The sequence below is a fragment of the Cetorhinus maximus genome, chromosome 5 (genome assembly GCF_964194155.1).
Source record: "Cetorhinus maximus chromosome 5, sCetMax3.hap1.1, whole genome shotgun sequence".
Classification (NCBI taxonomy): domain Eukaryota; kingdom Metazoa; phylum Chordata; class Chondrichthyes; order Lamniformes; family Cetorhinidae; genus Cetorhinus; species Cetorhinus maximus.
Window position 1 is genome coordinate 72,578,028 of NC_135883.1, and position 27,322 is coordinate 72,605,349.

Sequence of the window (27,322 nt, forward strand, 5' to 3'; positions counted from 1 at the left end):
GGGCCCGCCACACTTTGGGTTATACATCCAATACGGAGACTGGAGGATCTGGGCCATTAACTTATTCTCTCTACAGGTACTGCCTAATTTGCTGCGCATTTGCAGCATTCTGCACTCAACTCCGTGACACTTTGACATTCGCAAGATCCGCCCCACCCCTGGCGCCCATTGGCTGATGGCACGTTCCATTGTGATCACGTGTGATTGTCAGAGGCTGCGATTGGTCGGTGTTGCTGTCACTCAATCTCCGGGCCGGCAGTGACGGACTGACCCCCAATTGGTTTGTGGTGCTCCAGGCCTGGAGCCGGCGACATGTTGCGGGCACGGCGAGTGCTCTGTCAGTTTTTGAGGCTGCGGCCCTCCGGCGCTGATGTGCTGCGCCGAGGCAGGCACCTCTTGCACCCGGAATGGGTCGCGTTAGCGGAGAAACAGCTGAAGGGGAAGAAAGCCGAGGATCTGATATGGGAAACGCCGGAGGGGATCGCCGTCAAACCCGTTTATACCAAGCAGGACACGGTGGATCTGCCCGAGGAGCTGCCGGGCTTGTGGCCTTACACCAGGGGCCCCTACCCAACCATGTACACGTATAGACCTTGGACCATTCGACAGTACGCCGGCTTCAGCACGGTGGAGGAGAGCAACCGGTTTTACCGTAATAACATCAAAGGTCGGCAGGGGGGAGGGGTAACGCTCTGTTACCACCTTGCACTTATCTATGTTGAAGTTTACTTTGCCAATTACTGACCCATTTTACAAATATACCAATCTCTTTCCAGTATTTTGTCACTTTCTCCTTTGTGTTAACTACACCACCCAATTTGTTGGTATTCGCAGATCTTGAAATTGTACTTCTGATTCCCTAATCCAGACTGTTTATGTAAATAGTGCACAACAGTGATCCTAGCACTCATCCTTGTGGAATACCACTTCCAGCATTTGCCAAGCTGAGTAACTACCTTTATCCCTTTAGCTCTGTTTTCTGTTTTGTAGCCAGCTTGCTACTTATAAGACCATAAGACATAGGAGCAAAAATTAGGCCATTCAGCCCATCGAGTCTGCTCCGCCATTCAATCATGGCTGATAAGCTTCTCAACCCCATTCTCCCGCCTTCTCCCTGTAACCTTTGATCCCCTTACCAATCAAGAACCTATCTATCTCGGTCTTAAATACACTCAATGACCTGGCCTCCACAGCCTTCTGTGGCAATGAATTCCATAGATTCACCACTCTCTGGCTAAAGAAGTTTCTCCTCATCTCTGTTCTAAAAGGTCTTCCCTTTACTCTGAGGCTGTGCCCTCGGGTCCTAGTCTCTCCTACTAATGGAAACATCTTCCCCACGTCCACTCTATCCAGGCCTTTCAGTATTCTGTAAGTTTCAATCAGATCCCCCCTCATCCTTCTAAACTCCATCGAGTATAGACCCAGAGTCCTCAAACGTTCCTCATATGTTAAGCCTTTCATTCCTGGGATCATTCTCGTGAACCTCCTCTCGACCCTCTCCAGGGCCAGAACATCCTTCCTGAGATACGGGGCCCAAAATTGCTCACAATATTCTAAATGTGGTCTGACCAGAGCCTTATAAAGCCTCAGCGGCACATCCCTGCTTTTATATTGTAGTCCTCTTGAAATAAATGCCAACATTGCATTTGCCTTCCTAACTACCGACTCAACCTGCAAGTTAACCTTAAGAGAATCCTGGACTAGGACTCCCAAGTCCCTTTGCACTCCAGATTTCTGAATTCTCTCCCCATTTAGAAAATAGTCTATGCCTCTATTCTTCCTACCAAAGTGCATGACCTCACACTTCCCCATGTTATATTCCATCTGCCACTTCTTTGCCCATTCTCCTAACCTGTCCAAATCCTTCTGCAGCCTCCCCGCCTCCTGAATAATACCCATCCCTCCACCTATCTTTGTATCATCTGCAAACTTAGCCAGGATGCCCTCAGTTCCTTCATCTAGATCATTAATGTATAAAGTGAAAAGTTGTGGTCCCAACACTGACCCCTGCGGAACTCCACTTGTCACCTGCCACCATCCTGAGAAGGACCCCCTTATCCCCACTCTCTGCCTCCTGCCAGACAGCTAATCTTCTATCCATGCTAGTACCTTGCCTCTAACACCATGGGCTCTTATCTTACTGAGCAGCCTCCTGTGCGGCACCTTGTCTAATGCCTTCTGGAAGTCCAAGTAGATAACATCTATTGGCTCTCCTTTGTCTAAACTACTCGTTATCTCAAAGAATTCTAATAGATTTGTCAGGCATGACCTTCCCTTGATGAAACCATGCTGACTTTGCCCTATTTTATCATGCACTTCCAAGTATTCTGAAATCTCATCCTTATTAATGGACTCTAAAATCTTACCAACGACCGAGGTCAGGCTAATCGGCCTGTAATTTCCTGTCTTTTGCCTCACTCCCTTCTTAAACAGGGGGGTTACTTTAGCAATTTTCCAGTCCTCTGGGACCCTCCCTGACTCCAGTGATTCCTGAAAGATCACCACTAACGCCTCCACTATCTCTTCAGCTATCTTCTTAAGAACTCTGGGGTGTAATCCATCTGGTCCAGGTGATTTATCCACCTTCAGACCTTTCAGTTTTCCTAGCACCTTCTCCTTGGTAATGGCCACCATAATCACCTCTGCCCCCCGACTCTCTTGAACTTTGGGGATGTCGCTCGTGTCTTCCACCGTGAAGACTGACGCAAAGTACCTATTCAGTTCCTCCGCCATTTCTTTGTTCCCCACTACTACTTCTCTAGCGTCATTTTCCAGTGGCCCAATGTCCACTTTTGCCTCTCTCTTACCCTTTATATATCTAAAAAAAACTCTTGCAATCTTATTTTATATTACTGGCTAGTTTACCCTCATATTTAATCTTCTCCCTCCTTATTTCTTTTTAAGTTGTCCTCTGTTGGTCTTTGTAGGCTTCCCAATCCCCTGGTTTCCCACTGCTCTTCGCCGCATTGTATGCTTTCTCTTTAGCTTTTATGCTGTCCCTGACTTCCCTTGTCAGCCATGGTTGCCTCGTCCTCCCTTTAGTATGCTTCTTCTTACTAGGGATGAATATTTGCTGTGTCTCCCAAATTACTCCCAGAAACTGCTGCCATTGCTGTTCCACTGTCTTTCCTGCTAGGCTCATCTCCCAGTCAATTCTGGCCAGCTCCTCCCTCATGCCTCTGTAGTTGCCATATCCCATGACTCCACATGTTCTGACCTTAGCCATGAGTCTACTATGTGGTAACTTATCAAAGGCTTTTTGGAAATTGAAATGCATTACATCTACTGTTATGGAGATGCATAATTTGTCCTGCAGCTCACTAAATTCCCAGATGCCCTATTGCCCTTGCTGTGCTACTATCAACTTGCATGCCCAACAAGTTACGGTACAAATTATATTCAAGTTGAACAAAAACAAAAATACCTGGAAAAACTCAGCAGGTCTGACAGCATCTGCAGAGAGGAATACAGTTGACGTATCGAGTCTGTATGACCCTTCATCAGAACTAAGGAAATAGAGAAATGAGGTGAAATATAAGCTGGTTGAGGAGGATGGGATAGGTAGAGCTTGATAGGGGGCCAGTGATAGGTGAAGGCAAAGAGGAGAGATTGCCAAAGATGTCATAGACAAAAGGACGAAGGGGTGTTGACGGTGGTGATATTACCTAAGGAATGTGCTAATGGGGACATTAAGGGTAGCAAGCAGGACAAGCTAGTGGCAGATGGCCCTAGTGGGGGTGGGGTGGAGGGAAGGGATCAAAATGGGCTAAAAGGTGGAGATAAAACAATAGATGGAAATTTAAAAATAAACAGGAAAAGAAAAATATATTTGTAAAAAAATTATAAATTATTGGAAAAAGGGGGATCGGAAAGGGGGTGGGGATGGAGGAGAGTTCATGATCTGAAATTGTTCTGTCCGCAAACATGACCCAGACCTCCCTGTCGCTTGCCATTTCAACACACCACCCTGCTCTCATGCCCACATGTCCAGCCTTGGCTTGCTGCAATGCTCCAGTGAAGCTCAACACAAACTGGAGGAACAGCATCTCATCTTCCGACTAGGCACTTTACAGCCTTCCGGACTTAATATTGAGTTCAACAATTTCAGATCATGAACTCTCTCCTCCATCCCCACCCCCTTTCCGATCTCCCTTTTTCCAATAATTTATAATTTTTTTACAAATATATTTTTCTTTTCCCGTCTATTTTTAAATTTCGATTTATTGTTTTATCTCCACCTTTTAGCCCATTTCGATCCCTTCCCCTCCACCCCACCCCCACTAGGGCCATCTGCTACTAGCTTGTCCTGCTTGCTACCCTTAATGTCCCCATTAGCACAATACTTAGATAATATCACCACTGTCAACACCCCTTGTCCTTTTGTCCATGACAGCTTTGGCAATCTCTCTTCTTTGCCTTCACCTATCACTGGCCCCCTATAGAGCTCTGTCTGTCCCACCCCCCTCTACCAGTTTATATTTCACCTCATTTCTCTATTTCCTTAGTTCTGATGAAGGGTCATACGGACTCGATACATCAACTGTATCCCTCTTCGCAGATGCTGTCAGATCTGCTGAGTTTTTCCAGGTATTTTTGTTCTTGTTCCAGATTTCCAGCATCCACAGTATTTTGCTTTTATATTCAAGTTGAAGTCTGCATGAGAAAGTCCAGCTAACAGTGCATAAAAGGAACAGAAGCTGGAGTAGGCTATTTGGCCCTTCGAGCCTTCTCTGCCATTCAGTCAGATTGCAGCTGAACTTCTACCTCAATTTCACCTTTCTGCACTATCGCCATATCCCTTAATTCCCTTAGCACCCGAAAACATGTCAACCTCTGGTTTAAATATAATCAACAACTGAGCTAACTGGCCTGTAGTTCCCCATTTTTTCTCTTCTTCCTTTCTTAAATAACGGGTTAATATTTGGGAATTATTCTAGAAGCTAAGGAATTCTGGAATATAAGAACCAATGCATCCACTATTTCTGCAGCTACCTCTTTTAAAATCCTAGAATGTAGATTGTCAGATCCAGGGAAATTTGTCGCCACTTAGTCCCATCAATCTCTCCAGTACTAGTTCTTTGTTGATACTGATTTCTTTAAGTCCCTCATCCTTGCTAGACCATTAGTTGCCATTATTTCCGGAATGTTTTCTGTGTCTTCTACTGTGAAGACTGAAGACAGATACAAAGTAGTTGTTTAGTAACTGTCATTTCCTCATTATAGTTTCACCTGGCTCTGCCACTGATGGCCTATATTTGCTTTCACTAACCTCTGGCTATTTACAAATGTATAGAAACATTTACAATCTGTTTTTATGTCACTTGCTAGTCTACTCTCATGTTCTCATTTCTTTTTCCTTATCAATTTCTTGGCCCTCCTTTGCTAGATTCAATCCTTAGGTTTAAATTCCTTTTGGCAACACTATAAGCCCCTTCTTTTGATCCAACACCATCTTTAACTTCCTAGTCTTTGTTGAACCACATTTTCTCTGGGTTTCTTGTGCCTTAAAGAAATATATTTTTGTTGCAAATTATGTATTAATTCTTTAAATGGTGGTCATTGCTTGTCTACCATCATATCTTTTTCAATCTACATTAGCCAACTCACCCCTCATACCTAAATTGTTTGCTATGTTTAAATTTAAGACCCTATTTTTGAACTTAAATCATTTTCAAATTCGGTATAAATCCTATCAAATTATGGTCACTTCCCTAGAGGCCCCCTTACTACAAGGTGATGAAATAACCCTTTCTCATTGCACAACACTAGTTCCAAAATAGTGTGATCCCTAGTTGGTTCCTCAACACTGATTTAGAAAACTCTAATGATTAAATTCCATGAACTTGTACTATTTATTTTTTTTATATTCATTCATATTAATGTAAAGATTAATGTATTTTTTTTTATTCATTCATGGGATATGGGCGTCGCTGGCTAGGCAAGAATTTATGGCCCAACCCGAATTGCCCTCCTTGTTCATAGGACATTTAAGAGTCACATGGGTCACATGTAGGCCAGACCAGGTAAGGACAGTAGATTTCCTTTAAAGGATAATAGTGAACCAGATGGGTTTTTACAACAATCGACAATGGTTTGATGATCAAATTCGAGATTTTCATTGAATTCAAATTCCGCTACCTGCCGCGGTGGGATTCGAACCCTGGCCCACTATTAACCTGGGTCACTGGATTACTATTCCAGCGACAATACCACTACGCCATTGCCTCCCCCTTATTATCCTTATTACATGTACCTCAAATTTCCTACCTTATACTCTTCCCTAGACCACAGGGGGCTGATAAACAATTCAATGTTTTTTTGCCCCGGCTGTTTCTTAGCTCCATCTGAACCATTTCTACTTTATTTTATGAGCTAAGATCCTTTCCTTCTACTGTCTTTGCCCATCCTTTACTATTAGGGCAACCCGTTCTCCCTTTCCATTTTTGCCTAGCTCTTCTAAAAGTTAATTATCCTGGAATATTTTGTTCCCAAATTTGGTCACTTTGGTCACAAGATGCTCTGCTACAGCAAAATCTGGCCCACTATATTATCAGCTCACAGCTCAATAATATGATGCTTTTTGATGTCAAGCTAAATAATTTTGTATGTTTCAATGTGTATTTTAACATAGACAATTCTGGCTTACAATAATGGCTGATTCATTTATTCTCCTAAAGCTGGCCAACAGGGACTTTCGGTGGCTTTTGATCTTGCCACTCACAGAGGGTATGATTCAGATAACCCTCGTGTTCGTGGAGATGTTGGAATGGCAGGAGTTGCAATAGACAGTGTTGAAGATATGAAGTTGTTGTTTGACTCAATCCCTTTGGAAAAGATGTCTGTTTCCATGACTATGAACGGTGCGGTGCTGCCAATTCTGGCTATGTTCATTGTGACAGGACAAGAACAAGGTGTTCCTGCAGAGAAATTAACAGGCACCATTCAGAATGACATACTAAAAGAATTCATGGTCAGGAACACTTTCATTTACCCACCTGAACCTTCCATGAAGATTATAGCTGATATATTCCAGTATACTGCTGAAGTTAGTATGTTTTTGGTTTGTATATCAAAAATGTTTTGTTCAATACATTGCTACATAGGAATGTGGGTGCGTTTTTCTAAAAATCATTTATCACAGAATTGTTACAGCACAGAGGAAGCTATTTGGTCTGTTATGTCTGTGCTGGCTCTCCGAATGAGTAATGTACCCAGTACCATTCCCCTGCCTTCTCCCCGTAACCCTGCACATTCTTCCTTTTCAGATAATAATCCAATTCTCCCTTGAATTCCTTGGTTGAACCTGCCTCCGGCACTCACTTAGACAGTGCTTTCCAGATCTTAATCATTTGTATTAAAAAGTTTTGCATGTCTCCATTTATTCATAAGAAAAGCCCTTGAGACACACTGCCATACGACTAAATGTAGGCCATTCTCCTCCTCAATGACAGGCCAACTTCACATAGATCATGGTTCATTTGTATCACCTCCTTATCTGCCTTTGTTCTGCAACCCTTAATTAATACCCTTGCCTAACAAAAGTCTATCAATCTGTTTTGAAATTTCCAATAGCCTCACCAGTAATTTAGGGAGGGAATTCCATATTTCCACCACCCTTTGTGTGAAGAAGTGCTTCCTGACACCAATCTTGAATGGTCTATCTCTAATTTTAACTTTATTCCCCCATCTTGTTAAGGACTTCCACACTGGGAGAAATAGTTTCTCTCTATCTACCTTATCAATTCCTTTAATGTTCCTCGATATCTTAATTAGATCACCCCTTAATCTATGCTTGAGGGACTACAAACCTAGTCTATTCAACCTGATCACATAATTTAATCCTTTCATCCCTGATATAATTCTAGTGAATCTGCACTGCACTCCCTCTAAAGCAAATATGTATCCTTCCTGAGATGATTTCCCCAGAACCGATTTAAATGGGGCCTAACCTGAACTTTATGTAACTGTATTGGTTTCCATTGTGATTTGTACTCATGAATATGTCGTGGATTTTTACAGCAGTCGCTAAGATGAGAGTTTTTTAAGTGGCGGTATTAAACATTTTTTAAAAATTCAAACAGGAAATGCAGGTTTGCTGGCACCTGAATAAAGAAAAGGATAGTTTAACATTTTATGTAAAACACACTTACCAACACTGCTATTAAACCTAAAGGAAATTTTTGTGAACTGGCTTTTTAACCTGTTGAAAATTGTGCTGGTGTTTCAGTGACTGAAATAAATACTCTTGCTGAGTAACACCCTGAATAGCAAAAAAAATTCAGTAGCAACATTGCAACTGATGTAAAAGGTAATTGCAAATAAATAAACCCTTAAATACACCATCAGGACACCCTGATGATTTTAAGTATTAGTACGATTCTAATGTTACCATGGAGAATAAACTGCATAATGAGTAATCTGCAGTGAGAAACACTACTCCGAGCAAGAAAAATAAATAAGAACAGGACTTTTAAGCTGAAAAAGCCTCGCTCTCTGCTTGATCATGAAAGATATAGGAGGAAAAAGTGCTTAAATGGTGAAGGAAAGAATCATGTGCATAATCAAGTTAGACTTGAATACAAATCTCTACTACAAAATGGAATAAGACAAGAGTTACATATGAACGTACAAAATAGGAGAAGAAGTAGGCCATTTGGCCTCTTGAGCCTGCTCCACTATTCAATAAGATCATGGCTGACCTGTTTGTGTTTCGGGTTCTACATTTCCATCTACCCCCGATAACCTATGATTCCCTTGCCTAACAAGAATCTACCTCTGTCTTAAAAAATACTCAGTGACCTCGCTTCCACCGCATTCTGCAGCAGAATTGCAAAGTTGCACAACCTTCTGAGAGGAAAAAAATTCTCCTCATCTCTGTCCTAGAAGGGTGACCCTGAATTTTAAAATAGTGCCCCCTAGTTCTGGACTCGTCCACAAGAGGAAACGTCCTTTCCATTTCCACCTTGCCGAGACCTTTCAAGATCATAAATACTTCTCTTTTGTTTCACATTCAATTTCCATATTGGTCAGTAAAGAAACATATTTTCTTTCGTTCTGCTTTAATATATCTATAGAAACAGCAACATTGCTGAATGGTTTTATTTTAAAAATCTGCTTTCTTCTCCACAGCATATGCCTCGATTTAACTCCATTTCTATCAGTGGATACCACCTCCAAGAAGCTGGTGCTGGTGCTGTTTTGGAATTAGCTTATACCATAGCAAATGGTTTAGAATACTGCAGGACTGGTATCCAAGTTGGACTTAACATTGATGACTTTGCACCACGGTAATTAATATTACAATTTTGCATTTTTGGTGAAACAAAAGCAATTTGTCTATTAAAAAGTAACTTGTTAACCTGATGTTATCAGACCTTCTTTAAATCATGCATTTAGTTGATACAATATAGTGTTTAAGATATTTTAGTTACCTGTAGATTTAAGAAATACTTTAATGGGGAAATCAGTTAACTATATAACATTTGGAAGAAATATGCCAACCATTGAGAAGTGCATGGAACACCATAATTGACACATTGTTTCAGAAAATGGTATAGATTTGGGTTAGTTAAATTATCCCTTGTTTAAAAAAATGTAATATTCTGGGGTGTGTTTTTATGGCACCTTTCAATTTAGCACTGCATTGATGTAATTAAATGCATGTTAATACAGCAATTGGCATTTTAATGTAAGTGAATAATGGACTCTTGTCTTGGCTCTGTAATATTAAACAGTGGTCCAGCAAACTATCCAGGTTGTTTCTAACCTTTCATTTGATGTGGTATTTTTAGCTTTGCATAGTATGTGGCTGCTTCAAGTGGTTTTACACTTTGTACAGAAATATTCTGAACAGTGCCAGTTTGGCAGCATTTATACTGAATATCTGTATTTTGTGTCAGCGCAATGTTAACACTGCTTTATAATGATGTAAATGACAATCAGATTAAAATATTTCAATCCATGTAGTTGAAACAAAAAGTAATGGAGATGAGACTGCTCCATCCTTTAAATTTTTATAGCTTTAGTGTATGGGATTGAATCTTCAATGTGATTTTTATAATATGTAGCACATTATCGTACATCTGTGTATTCGTACGGTGAATTAACCACAGTTAACCAAAATGCTGAGCCCTTTGGCTCCTTGGATCCAATATCATTCTGTCTTATGTTGAATTTCCGAAGATGTCCTTCACCCCATCTCTTGCATTGTAGAAAGTAACTGGACCCTGCTTCATTTTCTCTAATAATGCTGTTCAGCTGTACCTTTATTACACTAGCTTCTAAAGTGCATTATGGTTCCCCCAGCTTCTGCCCACAGTAATGCAAATGAGATATGACCTTGTATCATTTTTGTACTTTTAAAAAAAAAAGTTTTGTACAAGAAATTATCTTTCTATAATCTACCATTGAAGAAAGAAAGAACTTGAATCTATTTAACGCTTTTCATGACCTTAGGACATCACAAAATGCATTAAAGGCAATGAAATATTTTTAATTTTAGTCACTTGTAATGTAGGAAATATGGCAACCAAATTATGCACACCAAGATCCCACAAAAAGCAATGACCTTTCAGGATCTTAAATACTTCTCTTTTGGTTTCATGTTCGATTTCCATATTGGTCATTGCCTGTTTCAGTAATGTTGGTAGGGATAAATATTGGCCCAGAGACCAGGGAATCTCTCCTGCTCCTCTTCAAATAGTGCCATGGGATCTTATGCGTCCTGCTGATAGGACAGATGAGGCCTCTGTTGTCTCATCTGAAAAATGGTACCTCCAACAGTGCAGCAGTCCCTCACTACTGTGCTGGAGTGTCAACCTAGATTTTGTGCTTGCGTCTCTGGAGAGGGAGTTGAATACACAACCTCCTGACTGAGATGAGAGTGCAGCCTTTGAGCCATTGCTGACCAGATCAACATCAAACTTATTGAGAGAAGATGAAAAACAGGACTCCATTTCAATTCTGAAGTTCTACAACCCAATGTTGTATAGAAGTTGCATTTCCAACAAATACCTGGATCAATGGGTTTATTTGAAAGAAAGCTGGTGACTAGAGTTATCACATGAGCAAGTCTAATTCTAATTGAATCTTAATTAAAAATCACCATGCTGCAGGTGCGTAAATTCTGGCAGCTTACATTTCCTTAGTTGAAAAAAAATTTTTAATTTTAATGACCATAAAGTTATAAGCTCATTTTATATTTTGCCCCAATTCAGAAAATTATACTGATAATTGAAGCAGTATTGGGCCATTCAATTAACAACAGTATATCCAACAGAAAAAATAATTGGTAGTATTAAAAGTAATTCTAATATTAGTGGGAAATTTGAAGGTATAGAATTCTTTCAGATATTAATTTTGTCACCTTTATATTACAGACTTTCTTTCTTTTGGGGAATTGGTATGAATTTTTACATGGAAATAGCAAAGCTGAGAGCAGCTAGACGGCTCTGGGCTCATTTAATGAAAGAAAAATTTAATGCTAAAAATTCAAAATCTTTGCTGCTGCGAGCTCATTGTCAGACCTCTGGTTGGTCCCTCACTGAGCAGGTTAGTGTACCTAATAGAAATCTAGCATTGAAAGGACCAAAACAATGGCCCAGATTTTATTGTTGTAATGACGACAGCAAATGTGAACAGTTTGGCTATCACAACTGTAAAACTGAAAGCAACTTCTGGCATTCGTGCGCAGTTAAAGGGAAATTCAGAAGTTGCAGTCAGAGATTTCCCACTGCTCTCCACAGGTTGCATTATTGAAATCCCCACAGATGGATATCTTTAGAAATCACTTGCATTGATGTGAACTTTCACCCTTAGTCTCGTTGTAAAAATCCTTGTAACGGTTATGCCTTGTTGAATGAAATATAACTGAGTTTTTAATGGCACATTAAGTTTATAATTTGAATTGAACAACCTCTCTGATCCTGAAAATTTAATTTTATAATTTGTGGAATGTCATATTTCTTCAATGAGAAAATTTCATTGATTTTTTTTACATTTTCTTTTAAAGCTTATGATGTTTCAGTTTCTACCTCAATCTCGTGTATGCCCCAATCTTTATTTTGCGGTCTAAAAAGTGAAGGATAAAAAATGTTTTTTTAATTTCCTGGCTCAACATTCTGAAGTACTTAGTTTGTTATGCAGGGACTTTGATCCGATTGTTTTTAAGCAGAGGGATAAAAGTTGACATCACAATTTCATCCGAGATGGGCTTGGAAGTGATTATTCTCAGATATGTGCATAATAAGAAAGGGAGAGTATGATGTAACAGTCCTTATTTCTCATTGCTGGGACATGATTTGAACAATGAATGTAAAATCTGAATCATACCCAAATATATAACATTATCATTCATCAGACATGGTGAATTGCGCATTTTAAATATGGTATCTCCCTATTCATGAGGGAAACAAAAATACAAATATTCTCAAGCTGGAGCTCAAATATCTCCTAATAGTTCTTTTTTCCAGAGTGTGTTTGTCTAAAGTAGTTTAAAGTGAATTATTCCTTTGCACTGTAGTTATTTTACTTAATATTCTCAAAGTTTATATTGTTCAAATGTTAATGTAATATTTCAATTTCAGGATCCACATAACAATATTGTTCGCACAGTGATTGAGGCAATGGCAGCTGTGTTTGGAGGAACTCAGTCATTGCATACTAATTCCTTTGATGAGGCATTAAGTCTACCCACATTACAAAGCTCACGGATTGCCAGGAATACTCAGATCATCCTACAGGAGGAATCTGGCATCCCAAAAGTGGCAGATCCTTGGGCAGGTTCATTTATGATGGAGTCTCTTACTAATCAGGCGTATGATGCTGCTTTAGAGGTCAGTGCATCTAAGCATCAATGTTAACAAACACTATTGATAATGGTAAATTACATGGTGCCTATCTATGAAACTTAATACAGTGCAACATTGAAAAAATAAATTATACTTTTATAGGATGATAATTAGAGATATAGACCACTGAAATGATGTTTTAAAGGGAACATTCATGTCACAATAGTTTTACAGATGGAAATCTTCAGCCAACTTGTGTCTAGAAACCATTTTTTGAGTTTTTTGGGTTTAGTTTTGTTTTTAAAGTATGGTTTTTAACTTGTTTTAGCTTTAAATGCCTGCCTGTTTTTGTTCATCTTGTTACCTTTGCTGGATTCTGAAACTGGGACCTATATCTCTTAAATTTAGAAACAAGGCCAAGCCATTTGGAACAAGAATTTTCTTAGGCATAACAACTTTTAAAAATCCTAATTCTGCATCTTTTTCCCCTTATCCCTTGCATTACAAAATTTCAGATCTGCACAAAATATTATTCAATGTCACTAATTTCTCTTGTAAATGAGTCTCACATCCCTTATGAACAAGAGTTTACCTTTGCTGCCCAATATCTAGTCATGCAGTGGCAGGACCCAGGACTGCAACCATGAAACCCATTGTTATGTGAACTGGATACTATAGTCTCACAATTCCCCCTTCCCCATCATGTACGTGTCTCCCATCTTATAGAATGCCAATTGTGAGACACAGTAGTTAGATTAAACAAAATATAAACTGATTTATGTTTAACTTGTGAACATTTACAATTTTGATCTGTTCTGCAACGCTTTTCTAACAGAAATTAATAAATTACCCCATGCTATCCTGATTAGCAGGCTAAATACACTTCACTGACTAGAAATTTCTCTGAAACTAGTCAGCACTAAACTTACTGTTGTTCTCTGTCTGACTTTGGGTCTTTTGCATCCACCTGAGAGGAAAGACACGCTTAATGTCCCAGTGAAAGATGGCACCTTCAGCAGCGCAGCACTCCCTCAGAACTAGAGTATCAGCCTAGATTTTGTGCTAAAGTCTTTGAGGTGTGGCTTTAACCCACAACCTTCTGATTCAGAGGCAAGAGCGCTATGACTGAGCCATGGCAAGCAGCATATGCTGCATAAAGAAATAACAATTCCTCAAACCTGTTTAGTATAGCAGTTGCGTTGACATGCTATATCACTCTGATTCAAATTTCCCCTCCCATCCCTCCCGATGGTTTAGTAGATTATGTTTGTATATGCCTTTCCAAGTACCGTCCTCTGAAAAATAGTATACAACCCCATTATTACCATCCCCTCACATAAATCATGGCTCGTTTATGTCAGTAATATGTGCCTTATTACTTACTTAGAGTTTGGCAGGAGCAGAGGATTGTAGGGCTGGAGAATGTATTGAAATGATATGAATAGGGGTAAGGCAATGGAGTGATTTAAACACAAAGCTGAACATTTTAAATTTGATACATTTGGGAACATTAATGAGGACAGGTAGGATGGACAGGCATGACTTGGAGCAGAACAGGATATAGGAAGCAGAGGTTTGATAAGTGAAGTTTATGAAGGATAGAACATTTGAGGCTGGAAAGGAAATCTATGGAGAAATTGAGGTGACAAAGGTATAAATGAGCATCACAGCAGTGTATGGGCTGAGATGGGAGAAAAATAATGGGCAAAATTTTGCCGTCGGTGAGCAGGGGGCGGGGCCCGCTCGCCGATGCATAAAATGATGCAAGATGACGTCGGGCGAAACCCCCGACGTCATCCCGCCCCATTTAAATTTTCAGGAAGGCGGGGGCACCGCAAAATCAGCTGTGCGCCCATTGACCTGGCCAATTTTTTTTTCTCTGTTTTTAACATTTTTCAAAGTGGAAGCGATCTCCCTGAGGCTGCAGTTAGCCTCAGGGAGATGTGTGCTCTTTTGTACGCATGCGCGAAAGAGCGCACTCTCGCTTTTGGGGTTTCCCCCCGTCCGCACAGGAAGCGCATAGTGCTTCCCGCCGGACAACACGCTGGTCGGGCCTTAATTGGCCCGCCCACATAAAATGGTGGTGCGGCCCGCTTCGCTGGCGGGGATCAGCTCCCCGCCTGCCGGAGATTGGGTCAGGCCTGCCTGCCCGACAGGCAGAAAATTCTGCCCAATGTTGTGGAATTAGGCAGTTTTTTGTAATAGAGAGGCTATGGTGTTGGAAGTTCAGCTCAAACAAGATGCCGTGGCTTTGATCTGCCCCGTGTTTATCTGGATAACGTTAAAAGCTCATTTGAGGCTGAATGTACATTGACAACACCCAGCTGTACCTCAACACCACCTCTGTTGACCCCTCCAGTGCATCTGATTTGTCACATTGCTTGATGATAATTAGATGAGCAGCTATTTCCTCTCATTTAAAATTTGGAAAGATTGAAGGCCCACTACAGCTTCCATTCCCTACACATCTGCCTCCCAACCTACTTTCTGAAGCTAAACCAAGCCATTTTAATCATGGCATCCTATTTGACCCAGAGATAAGCGCTATATCATCGCCATCACCAAGACCAACTCCTTATACCTCTAACATTACCTGCTTCCACCCCTGCCTCAGATCATCTGCTGCTGAAGCCTTTGTTACTTCTAGGTATGACTCCCACCTTGTACCCTCTGTAAACTTGAGCCCATCCAAACTTGCTGATCTACATTGGCTACTGGTCCAGCAACACCTTGATTTTAAAATTCTCATAATTGCTCCAAATCCCCCCAAGGCTTTATTATGCACCTGATAGCCAGTTGGTGAGGAAGAAACCAGAACCAGTCATTACTTGAAATAGATTTATTTGCAGAGTGAAATTTGACAGGCACATATTACCTGACTCCACTCCTGTGTCAGTAAGTGTCTCTTTATATATGCTCAAGTATCCATCCAATCAATGCCCTCCACATATCTATACTTAACCACAACTGATACAATTAACAGGCCTCATCTCCTTCTCTGTGTAATACCCTCCAGATCTACATCCCCTCCACCCCCAGCAACATCTCTTCAATCCTCCAATTCTGATCTCTTGCGTTTCCCAAGTTTATTTTGATTGGCCATTAAGGCTGTACCTTCAGCTGCCTAGGCCTTAAAAGTCTGGAATTACCATCCCAAACTTTTATGTTTCTCAACCTTTCTCCTTTTAAGATGGTGCTGGAAGTCTACCCATGACCAACCTTTTTGGCACTGATCCTAATATCCTTCTGAGGCTCTGTGTCAAATGCTTCTGTGAAGGGCTTCAGGAAGTTTTATTTTGTTAAAGGCACTATATATAAGTTGTCAAGCAGTCAGACAACAGGGAGGCATTGGAGGGGTGAACAGAGGTGTTGCAAAGAGAGGTGGGGATCATCAGTGCATGTGTAGAACACGACCTCGTATTAATCAATCACGATCTGCTTTTTACAAATGTATGCTGAATGTCCCTGATTAACCTTTTCTAGATGTTCACTAACTTCATCTACTATGATAAAGGTTTACCCACAGCAAGAATAGACTTATTGGTCAACAATTTACAAACTTCTTTCTTTATTCAACAATGATTAAAGCATTTGTCACCTTCCAGTCCTTTGGTGCAATTCCCAATTCTAGAGCATTTTTAAGGATTTGTGGACAATACCTCTGCTGTCTCCTTTCTGTATTATGTCCCTGGTTAACATGTTTCTTTTTTCAAAAAGAATTCTAATTTCTTTATTCGTGAAACCCTGGTTTTCTCATTGGAATATATTTAACTGCTGCTTATTCTTCTCTGATTTTAAGCATCTCCTTGGTGATCCACTTTTTGATCTGCCGTTTGTTTTCCAACCAGTCAGTCAGGGCTAGGTGCCCTTTCATCCCATCAAAGATGGCTAATTTCCAGTCCAATATCTTTTATCTTGGATTTTTTTTTTCTTCATCTATTCTTTAAAAAACACCTAGGTGACATAACCATTTTCCAGTTGTTCTCCTTTCTTTAGATTGCTTAATTATCCCATTTCCTATCCACAATCAAATCCTGTGCAACACTACAGTTAAATGAAAATATTGTTGCAGCAATTTTCTAGACTAAAATGTAATTGTGCTTAATTTTAGCTTATTAATGAGATTGAAGAAATGGGTGGTATGGCTAAAGCGGTAGCCGAAGGGATCCCAAAACTTCGTATTGAAGAGTGTGCAGCCAGAAACCAAGCAAGGATTGACTCTGGTAAACAGAACAACAACCATTAATTGATGCTGAAAGGAAATGGTGGATGAAAGGATGAAAACTAGTCTTATTACAGTAGGCCAGATATTGTTTTTGGTTTGTTTTAAAAAGATAAATTTTTAGTTTTAGAAGTTTGAGTAACAGCACAAATGCAAAGTAATTGTGTTATACATTGTGCCATATCAACAATATCATTAAATTGGTTCAATAGAGAGAAATTGATACTGAATTAAAAAATAGGAAATTACCAGCACTAATAATCTTGTAACTGTAAATTCGGTATAATGATTTTTTGGACTGGATTCTGTTTAAAAAAAAAAAGTATTATATTCCAGTGTTTGTAATATGAGTTACCTGTTCATCTCACCAATTTCTGCTACATTGAAATGCAGGACAGAATTTAATGCTTGCGACAGTGGACTTGCCCTTGGGCTGGAGAGCAGGTGGCAACCCCGCTGGGACCAATGGGCACCCCTCTCCTCCCCACCCGCCCACAATCCTGACCCCGAGTTAGTGCCATTCAGGCACTTAACCTGTTTGGGGTCGGGCTCCTTGTCATCCTCTGGAGGAATTTCCTGCCCCTGAGAGCTGCCAGCCAATCAGAGGCCAGCAGTACTCCAGTACTGGCATTGCTACTGGGAGCGGTGGCCACCGCTCGTCCTGCAGGAGACCCACACAGAAGATAAGCAATCGAGCCCCAGGAGTAAGGTAAGTGGGGCAGGTTTGCCAGGGACAGACAGGGTGGCCCTGGCGGGAGCGGGTGATGGCGTGGTTGGTACTTAGGGCAGGCATGATCTTCAGGCATGAGGGCGGCCTCAGCTTCAGGCAGGTATTTCCATTGGGCATGGGTTGCCCAAGCAGGAGGGGCCCTACCCCACCAGGGTTTACCTAACAGGTTGCTCACATAGTGTGCGTTCCGCCCCCCGCCCTTCAATTGTTGCTGGTTTAATACCAGCAACAGTGGGATGAGGCCCTTAATTGGGTTCCACGTGGGAAGGCCGTCCATGAGCATTCCTGCCTTGGACTTAATCAAGGGAGTGGGGGCAGGAACGTGATGGAGTCTCTACCCCACTCCTTCCTTTCCAATTAAACAGGTCCCCCACCTCTCCTGTTTGCCTCCTGGAGGAAAATAAAATTCCACCCACAATTCCCAAGGGTGAATGGACAGTACCTTGTCCATTCTACATTAATTAATATCTAACAAAGTTAACTGAACCTTCCGTGTATAGCTTCACAAAGAAGGATTATTGAGTTGTTTCTTTACAATTGTGTGTATAAGAAATCTTGGCAATATAACTAAACTTGGATTACACAAAAGAAACAAATTAGATGTGATATAATATACAATTTACGAAAACACAAGTATTTGGCATTAAAACATTTTTACTTTACAATTTCAAAGATTAATATCCAGCTTTGCGTTTGTTGAACAGTGCTTTTTAGTTGCATCTCCTTGTTAAGCCGCACGTTGTATGAAGAACACTAACACTGCTGCATGTGCATTCACTGAAGCTGGACAAATATTTAGAAACTACATGTAGCTCTTAACTGGGTAGGTGAACCATACAGATCAGGAAGGCTGTAAGTTTGTTCAGTCTTTGCTGAGCTAGCTGATATTAGTGAGGTTAACAATAGGAGGGCTTCAATTTGTTCGGGCAGGGAAATCATCCAGGGTTCCTGTTCCTAATTGCTTTGCAGTGGCCTCTGCTGAAACTTCCTGCATGTGAATGTGAGGGGCAGGACATTCTAAGACTTGGTTGTAATGCTTTCTGCAGTTGAGTAGCTTGCTGACTCTTGTTGGGTTTGCACTTGGGAATGGCCACTTGGATGAGGTACTCCAATTACCATGAAACTGCACCCAAGCAAGGAGTAATAGAGGACAAAGTATTAATGGAAAAAGGATAAAAACAATAAAATAACTTGTATTATCATGTTTAAATCAGATACATTTCTTAAACTTGCAGTTTTTCTTTGTCTTTCTGAAGAAGATTCCATCATTATAACTTTAGTTTTATCATAAACATATCACAAGACTTTGCCACCATGCTCTGCCCTCGGTTGGCTGCTGCAGCTCATTGCATTTTGAAGGAAACTTTAAAATATTTGTATTTTTAAAACTTGGCAGGTTTTCTACAGGCAGTGAATGTTTGTTTGTTTGCTATAAGCTAACAAGCTTTAACATAAAACGCAAAGTTCCTTCAAAATTAAGATTAGGGATATTCCTCCTCAACTGGAGGAAAGCACATGGTGTCAGCAACAAGCACTTCCAGTGACTGACATCAAGCACAGTCAACCATAGTTAAGCCTGTTTTTATCTGCTCTAACAAAATGCCCCAGTTCCAAACTTGAGGACATCCCTGCCATATCTGATTGCAAATTCCATTTCCTCCACTAGTGGTCTCATGCAAAATGGGTCTCCAACTTGGTTACAAGCTATTAATACCTGTCATATGCTGTGATCCTATGAGGAAATAGGACCCTTACAGAGAACAAACCAAGGTGACTATTCATCAGTTTGATCCTGATTCAAACTGCAGGTCCTAGAATGTGAATAGCCAGTATGCCAACTGTCTACACTCCAATCTCTCAAACCTATAAATAATGTACTGCATTAGCGTGTGCTTGTAACTGATACCTAAAGTTTAAATTACTTTATCACTGTTTTATTTGTGATTTTCTTGTGTCCCCACTATCATCCTTGATACAGACACTTCTTAATTAACTCTACTCACTTGATGCACTTGGCTTACTTTAAGTTTTCTTCTCTGGGGTTCCCAACCTGAATATTTTCCAGGCATTTTCATGCATGTGATATCTACATCACCATTCTTTGTTGTCTGAGCACTATATTTTAAAAATCTGTCGCACTGGTTTTCTTCAGGCTAAATAGTTTCTGAACTAAAGGACTTGGGAGTGTGTATGACGCAGTCAGATTGTAGCTAGAACTATTTTCTTATATATTTTTCATTTGGATGAAGTAGATATAAATTACCATAGTAAATGCAATTAAATATTTTTTGGAATAATTGTTTTGCCATTAAAGTTTTATTTACCAGAAAACATTTTTTGGTTTCCAATCAGAATATGAAAGTGAGTCTCACCATTTGCAACCTTTCATGTAACACATAAGTGTTCTGAATCCTTGATGAGCTCAATGCACTGTCAAGTTACTCCAGCCAGTTGCAGGGATTGCAATCTATGCTAGGTTCAGCAATCTATGGTAGGTTCAGCAAATGGATTAAATTCTAGTCTTACTGTTCTAAACTTACAGATATTGGAAAGCACTTTAATTTAGTGATTTGCGTAGACTTGTCAGAAGTTAGGTGTCTCACCAAGACTGATTATCTCACTTGGATAACCATTTCATAGCAACTATGCTATTACTGTTGGCAAAATTAAGGTCTGTGATCAGTGATATAGCTGTACTGAATAACCTAAACAATATATCTTTCGAGTTATCAACAAAAACTATTCTGTCATTTAGCAACTTGGGAAAGGCAGTATTGTATATCATGAAGCAATACTCCAAGACCAGTCCAAGCACATCAATTAAAATCATTTTAGCAATTTAAAATGAGAATCTCCCCATAAACTAAGTCACCAGTCTGATCTGTCAAAATATTTCACATGACTTGATGCCAAACAGATGAGCTCTGTTAAATCTAGAACTAAAAAAATTAGCAGTAATATTATTAGCATAACTGCTGGGTCTGTTGGTGGTGTATCAGCTTTCTCGAATAAAAACAGCGGCTTACTTAATGATAATAGTGTTCCAAAAGTTTTGATTGTATATATGTTTTTTGTTCATGTGGATCTTTTTTTCAGAGGATGTTCAGGCCTTCCTTTTTTTAAATAAAAAGAGTGCATTCACTCATCTTGGCCAGAGCTAGGATCTCAGAAGGTTTTGAAAGACACAGAGGGGTTTAGGGGTCAAAAAACTGAAGGCTCTTCTACTGATTTTTTTTTTCTTTCATGTGATGTGGACACCTCTGGCTAGGCCAGCACTTATTGCCCATCCCTAATTGCCCTTGAGCAGGTCTTCTGTCTTCTGAAACTGCTGCAGTCCATGTGATGTAAGTAGTCCCACGGTGCTATTAGGGAAGGTGTTCCAGGATTTTGATCCAGCGACAATGAAGAAATGATGATATAGTTCCAAGTCAGGATAGTGTGTAGCTTGGAGGGGAACTTGCAGATGGTGGTGTTCCCATGCATCTGCTGTCCTTGTCCTTCTGGGTGGTGGAAGTCATAGGTTTGGAAGGATGGAGTTAAGGGAGTGGGAATGGACAGAAAGTTACTGTTCGCATGGAAGGGGGTAATAGATGGAGAAAGTTCCAGATGTTAGAGTGTCATCAAGGTTGTGGAGGGATTTGTAAATGAGGACAGGGACCTTAATTTTGCTACGTTGGAATTGAGGGATCTTGTGTAGGTCATTGAGCGTTGCGATGATGAGCAAGCAGGACGGAATAAGGAATGCAGAGTTTTGGACAAGTTAGAGTTTGTGTACACTACCAAACATATCTTCCCTTCACCCCCGCCCCTGGCGGCTCTCCGCAGGGATCGTTCCCTCCGGGACACCCTGGTCCACTCCTCCATCACCCCCTACACCTCAACCCCCTCCCACGGCACCTTCCCATGCAACCGCAGAAGGTGCAACACCTGCCTCTTTACTTCCCCCCTCCTCACCGTCCAAGGGCCCAAACACTCCTTTCAAGTGAAGCAGTGCTTCACTTGCACTTCCCTCAATTTAGTCTACTGCATTCGCTGCTCCCAATGCCGTCTCCTCTACATTGGAGAGACCAAAAGCAGACTGGGTGACCGCTTTGCGGAACACTTTCGGTCTGTCCGCAAGCATAACCCAGACCTCCCTGTCGCTTGCCATTTCAACACACCACCCTGCTCTCATGCCCACATGTCTGTCCTTGGCCTGCTGCAATGTTCCAGTGAATCTCAACGCAAACTGGAGGAACAGCACCTCATCTTCCGACTAGGCATTTTAGTCTTCCGGACTTAATATTGAGTTCAACAATTTCAGATCATGAACTCTCTCCTCCATCCCTACCCCCTTTCCGATCCCCCTTTTTCCAATAATTTATCAGTTTTTTACAACTATATTTTTTTCTTTTCCTTCCTATTTTTAAATTTCGATCTATTGTTTCATCTCCACCTTTTAGCCCATTTCGATCCCTTTCCCCCACCCCACCCGCACTAGGGCCATCTGCCACTAGCTTGCTTCCCTTAATGTCCCCATTAGCACATCTTTTAGATAATATCACCACCGTCAACACCCCTTTGTCCTTTTGTTTATGACATCTTTGGCAGTCTCTTCTTGGCCTCAACCTATCACTGGCCCCTTATCGAGCTCTCCTGTCCCACCCCCTTCTACCAGCTTATATTTTATCTCATTTCAATATGTCTTAGTTCTGATGAAGGGTCATACGGACTCAAAGCGTTAACTGTATCCCTCTCCGCAGATGCTGTCAGACCTGCTGAGTTTTTCCAGGTATTTTTGTTTTTGTTCTAGATTTCCAGCATCCGCAGTATTTTGCTTTTATCTTAGAGTTTGTGTAATGTGACAGTCATGGTTTAACTTAAATTAATGTTTAAGATTTACCATTTGATTCCACTCAGTAACGGGAATTCATTCGTTGGTGTCGTCTTCTTCCCAGAAGGTTGACTGCCATGGATCCCCACCTCTGTCTATGCTATGCTGCCCTTACACATTCCACATAAGCCAACTGCATCCAGTCCATTATATCCGTAATCCATTTCCTCCTCTGCATCCCTCTCCTATGTTTTCCATCAATCTTCCTCTTCAATAACTGTCACTGTCTACTATCTACTCTAATGATGTGACTGAAGCATTGTATCTTTCTTTGATGTTATGCACTAATTTCTTTTCTTCAGCCATTTCTAACACTCATTAGTCTTTCTGTCTATGTAGGATATGCAGAATATCCTATATATCCACATCTCAAATGCAATCAGCTTATCAATAGTCTTTGTTGTTCATATCTCCAAGGCATAAAACATAGATGACATATGTTGACAGTGGTGGTTTTATTTGCTTTCCTCAATTTTTTTATTTTAAAATCTGGCTGTGCACATGTCAGTGAATAAGACTAAAAGAGAAAGAATGTGGCTGTGGCAATAGGACCAAATGGCAAGAGCTGGCATAATGGGTATTTGTGTCAGAGATTCTAAGAGAAAAAAGGATGCAAAAAGGATATTTGTCAAAACTCATCCCTGTTATATACTACTCTCCCATTGTAATATCCAGCTGTATTTCCAGCAACGTAAATGTTTAGGTCTCTAATAACCTGCCTGACAGAGTATACCAAACATTATCATCCCGTAAGCAAAGATGTTTTTCCAAAAATGTTGTTCTAAATTCACAGTATAAAAAAGTATAAATTCAAATCTTCTATATCTAAATATATTGTATCTCAGTGAGGTTCCTACTTTCGGATAATAGATCTTGAACTTCTCATTTCTTTCTTGTATCTCATCCTGTTTACAGTTGGAATCAGTCTTGTGCTATACTCTGAACCCAGTCCAATGCATACATTTATCACCGTTTCTTCATTACAAGCCTTTGAGATCTCTGATTCTCCAATTTTGGCCTCTTACACAATCCCAATTTTAATCACGCCATCCTTGACAGCCATGCTTTCAGCTGCCTAGGCCTAAGCTCTGGAATTCCCTTCCCAGCTCCCTACTTCTGTCTTACTTCAAGATGCTCCTTATAGTCTACCTCTTTGACTAAACTTTTGGTCACCTGTCATAGTATCTCCTTATGTGGGCCAATGCCCAATTTTGTTTGATAACTCCTTTGTGAAGAGCCTTTGAACTTCTTATTACGTTTAAGGTGCTATATAATATAAATCGTAAAATACTTTATTCCACGTGTTTTTTTTTTAACATGTACCTTACGTGTACCTTGACTCCTACTGATTGTATTAACCAGTCTGTAAAGTTAATACAAAGGAAGCCTAGAGATAGGGGATAGAGGGGGGAATGGTTGTTACCATTTGGAAAATATTAGTTCATTTTCCTTTGAATTTAAAGGTTTTTGTTGGTACTTCATCTATCTGGAGTCTGAAATCTCAGCTTTGAGTGCCTTTTTAGTTTAAAAGCTGCTAAGAGCCAAAATGATGGCCTCTGAGAATAAATTTTCTTGTAAGGTATTTTGAATCCTAAATTTTAGCTTCAGCATCTGCTGTGATAGGATAAATTTGAGGCTTTGAGATCTATAGTAGGAACCCCTTATAAACTGTAGACTTACATCATATGAGGGATATTATCTTCCCAATATAATATTCAATGGTTCTTTTGAGCAGTAACTAAATAGTGTTTTTCCCCCCATTTACTAGGTGCTACGGTAATCGTAGGAGTAAACAAGTATCGTCTGGAGAAAGAAGAAACTGTTGATGTGTTGGTTATTGATAATACTGCAGTGCGTAATCAACAGATTACAAAGCTGGAAAAGGTAAGGTGTTTCCACAGTTGTTACATCTAGTAGAGCTGCAACATAATTGGAAAAATTTCCCCCCCACCACTGTGGGGGGGAAGTGCGGGTGCGGGCAGGCGCGCCTCCGATTGCTGCCATTTTACATGGCCAGGCCAATTAAGGCCCACCCAGTGTGACGTCCGCCAGGAAGCGCTATGCGCTCCCTGTGCTTGGGATGGGGGGGTTCCCTCAGCCGGGAGTGCGCTCTTTCACGCATGCGCGCGAAAGAGCACACTGATCTCCCTGAGGCTAAGTGCTGCCTCAGGGAGATTGGCTCCAAATTTAAAAATGTTAAAGAAACGATAGCAAAATTTCCCTGACATATCCCCTCATGTGACATTGTCACATGAGTTGGGACATGTCCATCTCTTTTACTGAAACCTTAATTAAATATTTTAAAACTCATGAAACCTCATCCCGCCCGTGGATGAGGTTTCATGCTTTTTCTTAAGCCCGCCAGGGCTCCCAGCCTGCCCACCAACCTTAAGGTTGGTTGGGCAGGTCCATTGATGTCAATTACTTTTTAAATGGCCTCAATAGACCATTGACAAGTCAGTGGGCGTGCAGCTGATTTGGCTGCACCCCTGCCGACCAGAAAATGGAAATGATGCAGGGTGACATCGGGAGTTCCATCCGACGTCATCCCACATCGTTTTATGCGTCGGCGAGCAAGCCCCGCTCGCTGACTGGAAGATCCTCCCCAATATTGTACTGACACTCATTATAATGTTCTAGTTTCTTTAATTTCTGTGGAGATCTTCAGTTAAGATTATGAGTAAGAGTTCGGAAGATCCGCAGAAATCCCAGCAAAATACCATTAAAGGCTGTTTATACCATTTTTCTGGGGTTTCTGTGGAGGTGGGAAACTCTTGTGGAAATATTACTTCTATTTCACAGTTGGCTATGTAACAGTGCTAAAGTTCTAGTGTAAAATGCATACTTAGACCAAGCAAAAAAAAAACTGGTGGAAAGAAGTAAAGAATGTTTCCTTTTTTTTATTCCTGTTAATCGGATTAATACTATGGTTCAGTAAGCACTGTGCTTAATTCAAAGAATACTCTTCTTCAACTCAGCTAAAAGCATCCAGAAATCAGGCAGCAGTAGAACAATGTCTTGATGCCATCACCGAATGTTCACGCTCAGGAGGGAAAAACCTACTGGCTCTTGCAGTGGAAGCTGCTCGTGCAAGGTAAAGCAAGACTCCCTAATGCCAAAAATGAATATCTGAGATTTGATGCGTTGTCACTTCACAGAGCTGACCATACCTTGCAAGTTTGATAAGTCAATTCATTTGTGGAATTAAAGTGCATTCTTGTCTTGAAACTTGTATATAAGTTTTCTGTTGTGCAAAATTATATTTCCTTCAGTATCCTTTTAGCAAAGTGTTCAAGTGAGATTCTTTTTGCTCTCCTTGTGATTTAGACTTTGCTTTTGCCTTGGTGGATTTGCAAATAAGGTGTTGGAGGTATAATTTAATAAGTTTATAAATAATATTGATCTGGCATCAGGAAAAAGCAACGGAGTTGCATTTATTTGGGGGCCTTCCACATTATACACAAGATGATGTCTAATCCTCAATTTTCACCCAAATTGAATGCGATGTCAGCTGTACTACCTGCCTAAAACTGGAATGGGAGTGGCAGGAAGGTGGCAGAACTATTTCAAGCCTCATGTTAGTGCTGCCAGAAAGCTGCAAGCACCAGACAAAAAGCACTTTTGCAGCTTGCCGGCTGTGGGAGGGTGGGATTGATCTGGTTGGCAGCTTGGACTGATAGAGGTGGGGTGGCCATTGAGAGCTTGCAGTGGCCCTCATATTTTTGTTGAGCTAGCAGGAGTACTCTTGCTGCTCCTGGACCCATAGAAATTCTTCCAGAAAATTATTTATGCTATGTTTTGAATGATCTATGGCCCCTTTAAGGACTGCTGGCCTAAGATTCTCAACATCTCGTAACAATGGGCATGGTGCACATTTCGCTTATTTATACCGGACAATTGCATACTAAGACCCATAACTGGCAAAAGATCATGATTTGCATAGCTAAGCAATCCCCATCCAGAAACGGAATATACTCCTCCCTCCTTTACAGGCTCACCTGAAAACTGCTTCGGGTTGGATTAATAAGGTTAATAAGCTTAATAAAGTTAATAAGATTAATAAGGTAACCAAGGAAACACCCGCCCTTCCCCATTCCTGATTTTTTAACTGCCAGCCACCCGTTTTTCAGACAGAACAAGGATAGCTGGCCAGTGAAAATCCCCCACAATCTTGAAACACACCCTTGAACCCACAACCATCTGACCTCAGTGCTTACGTCTGAGCCGGGCTGACAATTCCCAGAAAACCGACAATAGACAAAAGATCTGAAAACAGATTACTACATTTTTTGGTTTTTTTGGGCTTTCCACTGAGCTCTTTGTTTAACTGTAATGGAATAATCTAACATGACTGAAACATAGTTTAAAAAATCTCTCACAGCTTGGTCATATGGAATCACAGGTGATCATCTTTAGAACAGAGTGACTTGCTAAAACTAAATGGATCACATGATGAAATTCAACGGCAACATACAGAAAAAGGATTATTTTGATGGAGGGAAGGGAATACAGTAAAATCTTTATTATCTGGCATATGCAGGGAATGGGTGGTGCCTGTTAGTCAAAAATGTCAGTTTACTGAAAGTTCCATTTACCTATGGAATACAAAGCAATACTTGTTGCTTGAACTAATATGCACGTACACAGGAAGTAAAGAACAGTATTGTTTTTACCTTAAACAGTACATTAAAACATAAAGTATAAAACAA

General features: G+C 40.6%; 1 protein-coding gene across 1 annotated transcript in view; it reads left to right on the plus strand.

The window, feature by feature from the left end:
• The first annotated feature begins 274 nt into the window (after positions 1 to 274).
• Positions 275 to 27,322, plus strand: part of mmut (methylmalonyl CoA mutase) — a 35,782-nt gene continuing 8,734 nt past the window's right edge. The window contains exons 1-8 of the mRNA XM_078541991.1: positions 275 to 667; positions 6,678 to 7,045; positions 9,130 to 9,287; positions 11,379 to 11,550; positions 12,585 to 12,833; positions 16,900 to 17,011; positions 24,382 to 24,497; positions 25,592 to 25,707. Of these exons, the coding sequence (XP_078398117.1) occupies positions 313 to 667; positions 6,678 to 7,045; positions 9,130 to 9,287; positions 11,379 to 11,550; positions 12,585 to 12,833; positions 16,900 to 17,011; positions 24,382 to 24,497; positions 25,592 to 25,707 (1,646 nt within the window). The 5' untranslated portion in view covers positions 275 to 312. The remainder of the gene's footprint in view (positions 668 to 6,677; positions 7,046 to 9,129; positions 9,288 to 11,378; positions 11,551 to 12,584; positions 12,834 to 16,899; positions 17,012 to 24,381; positions 24,498 to 25,591; positions 25,708 to 27,322) is intronic.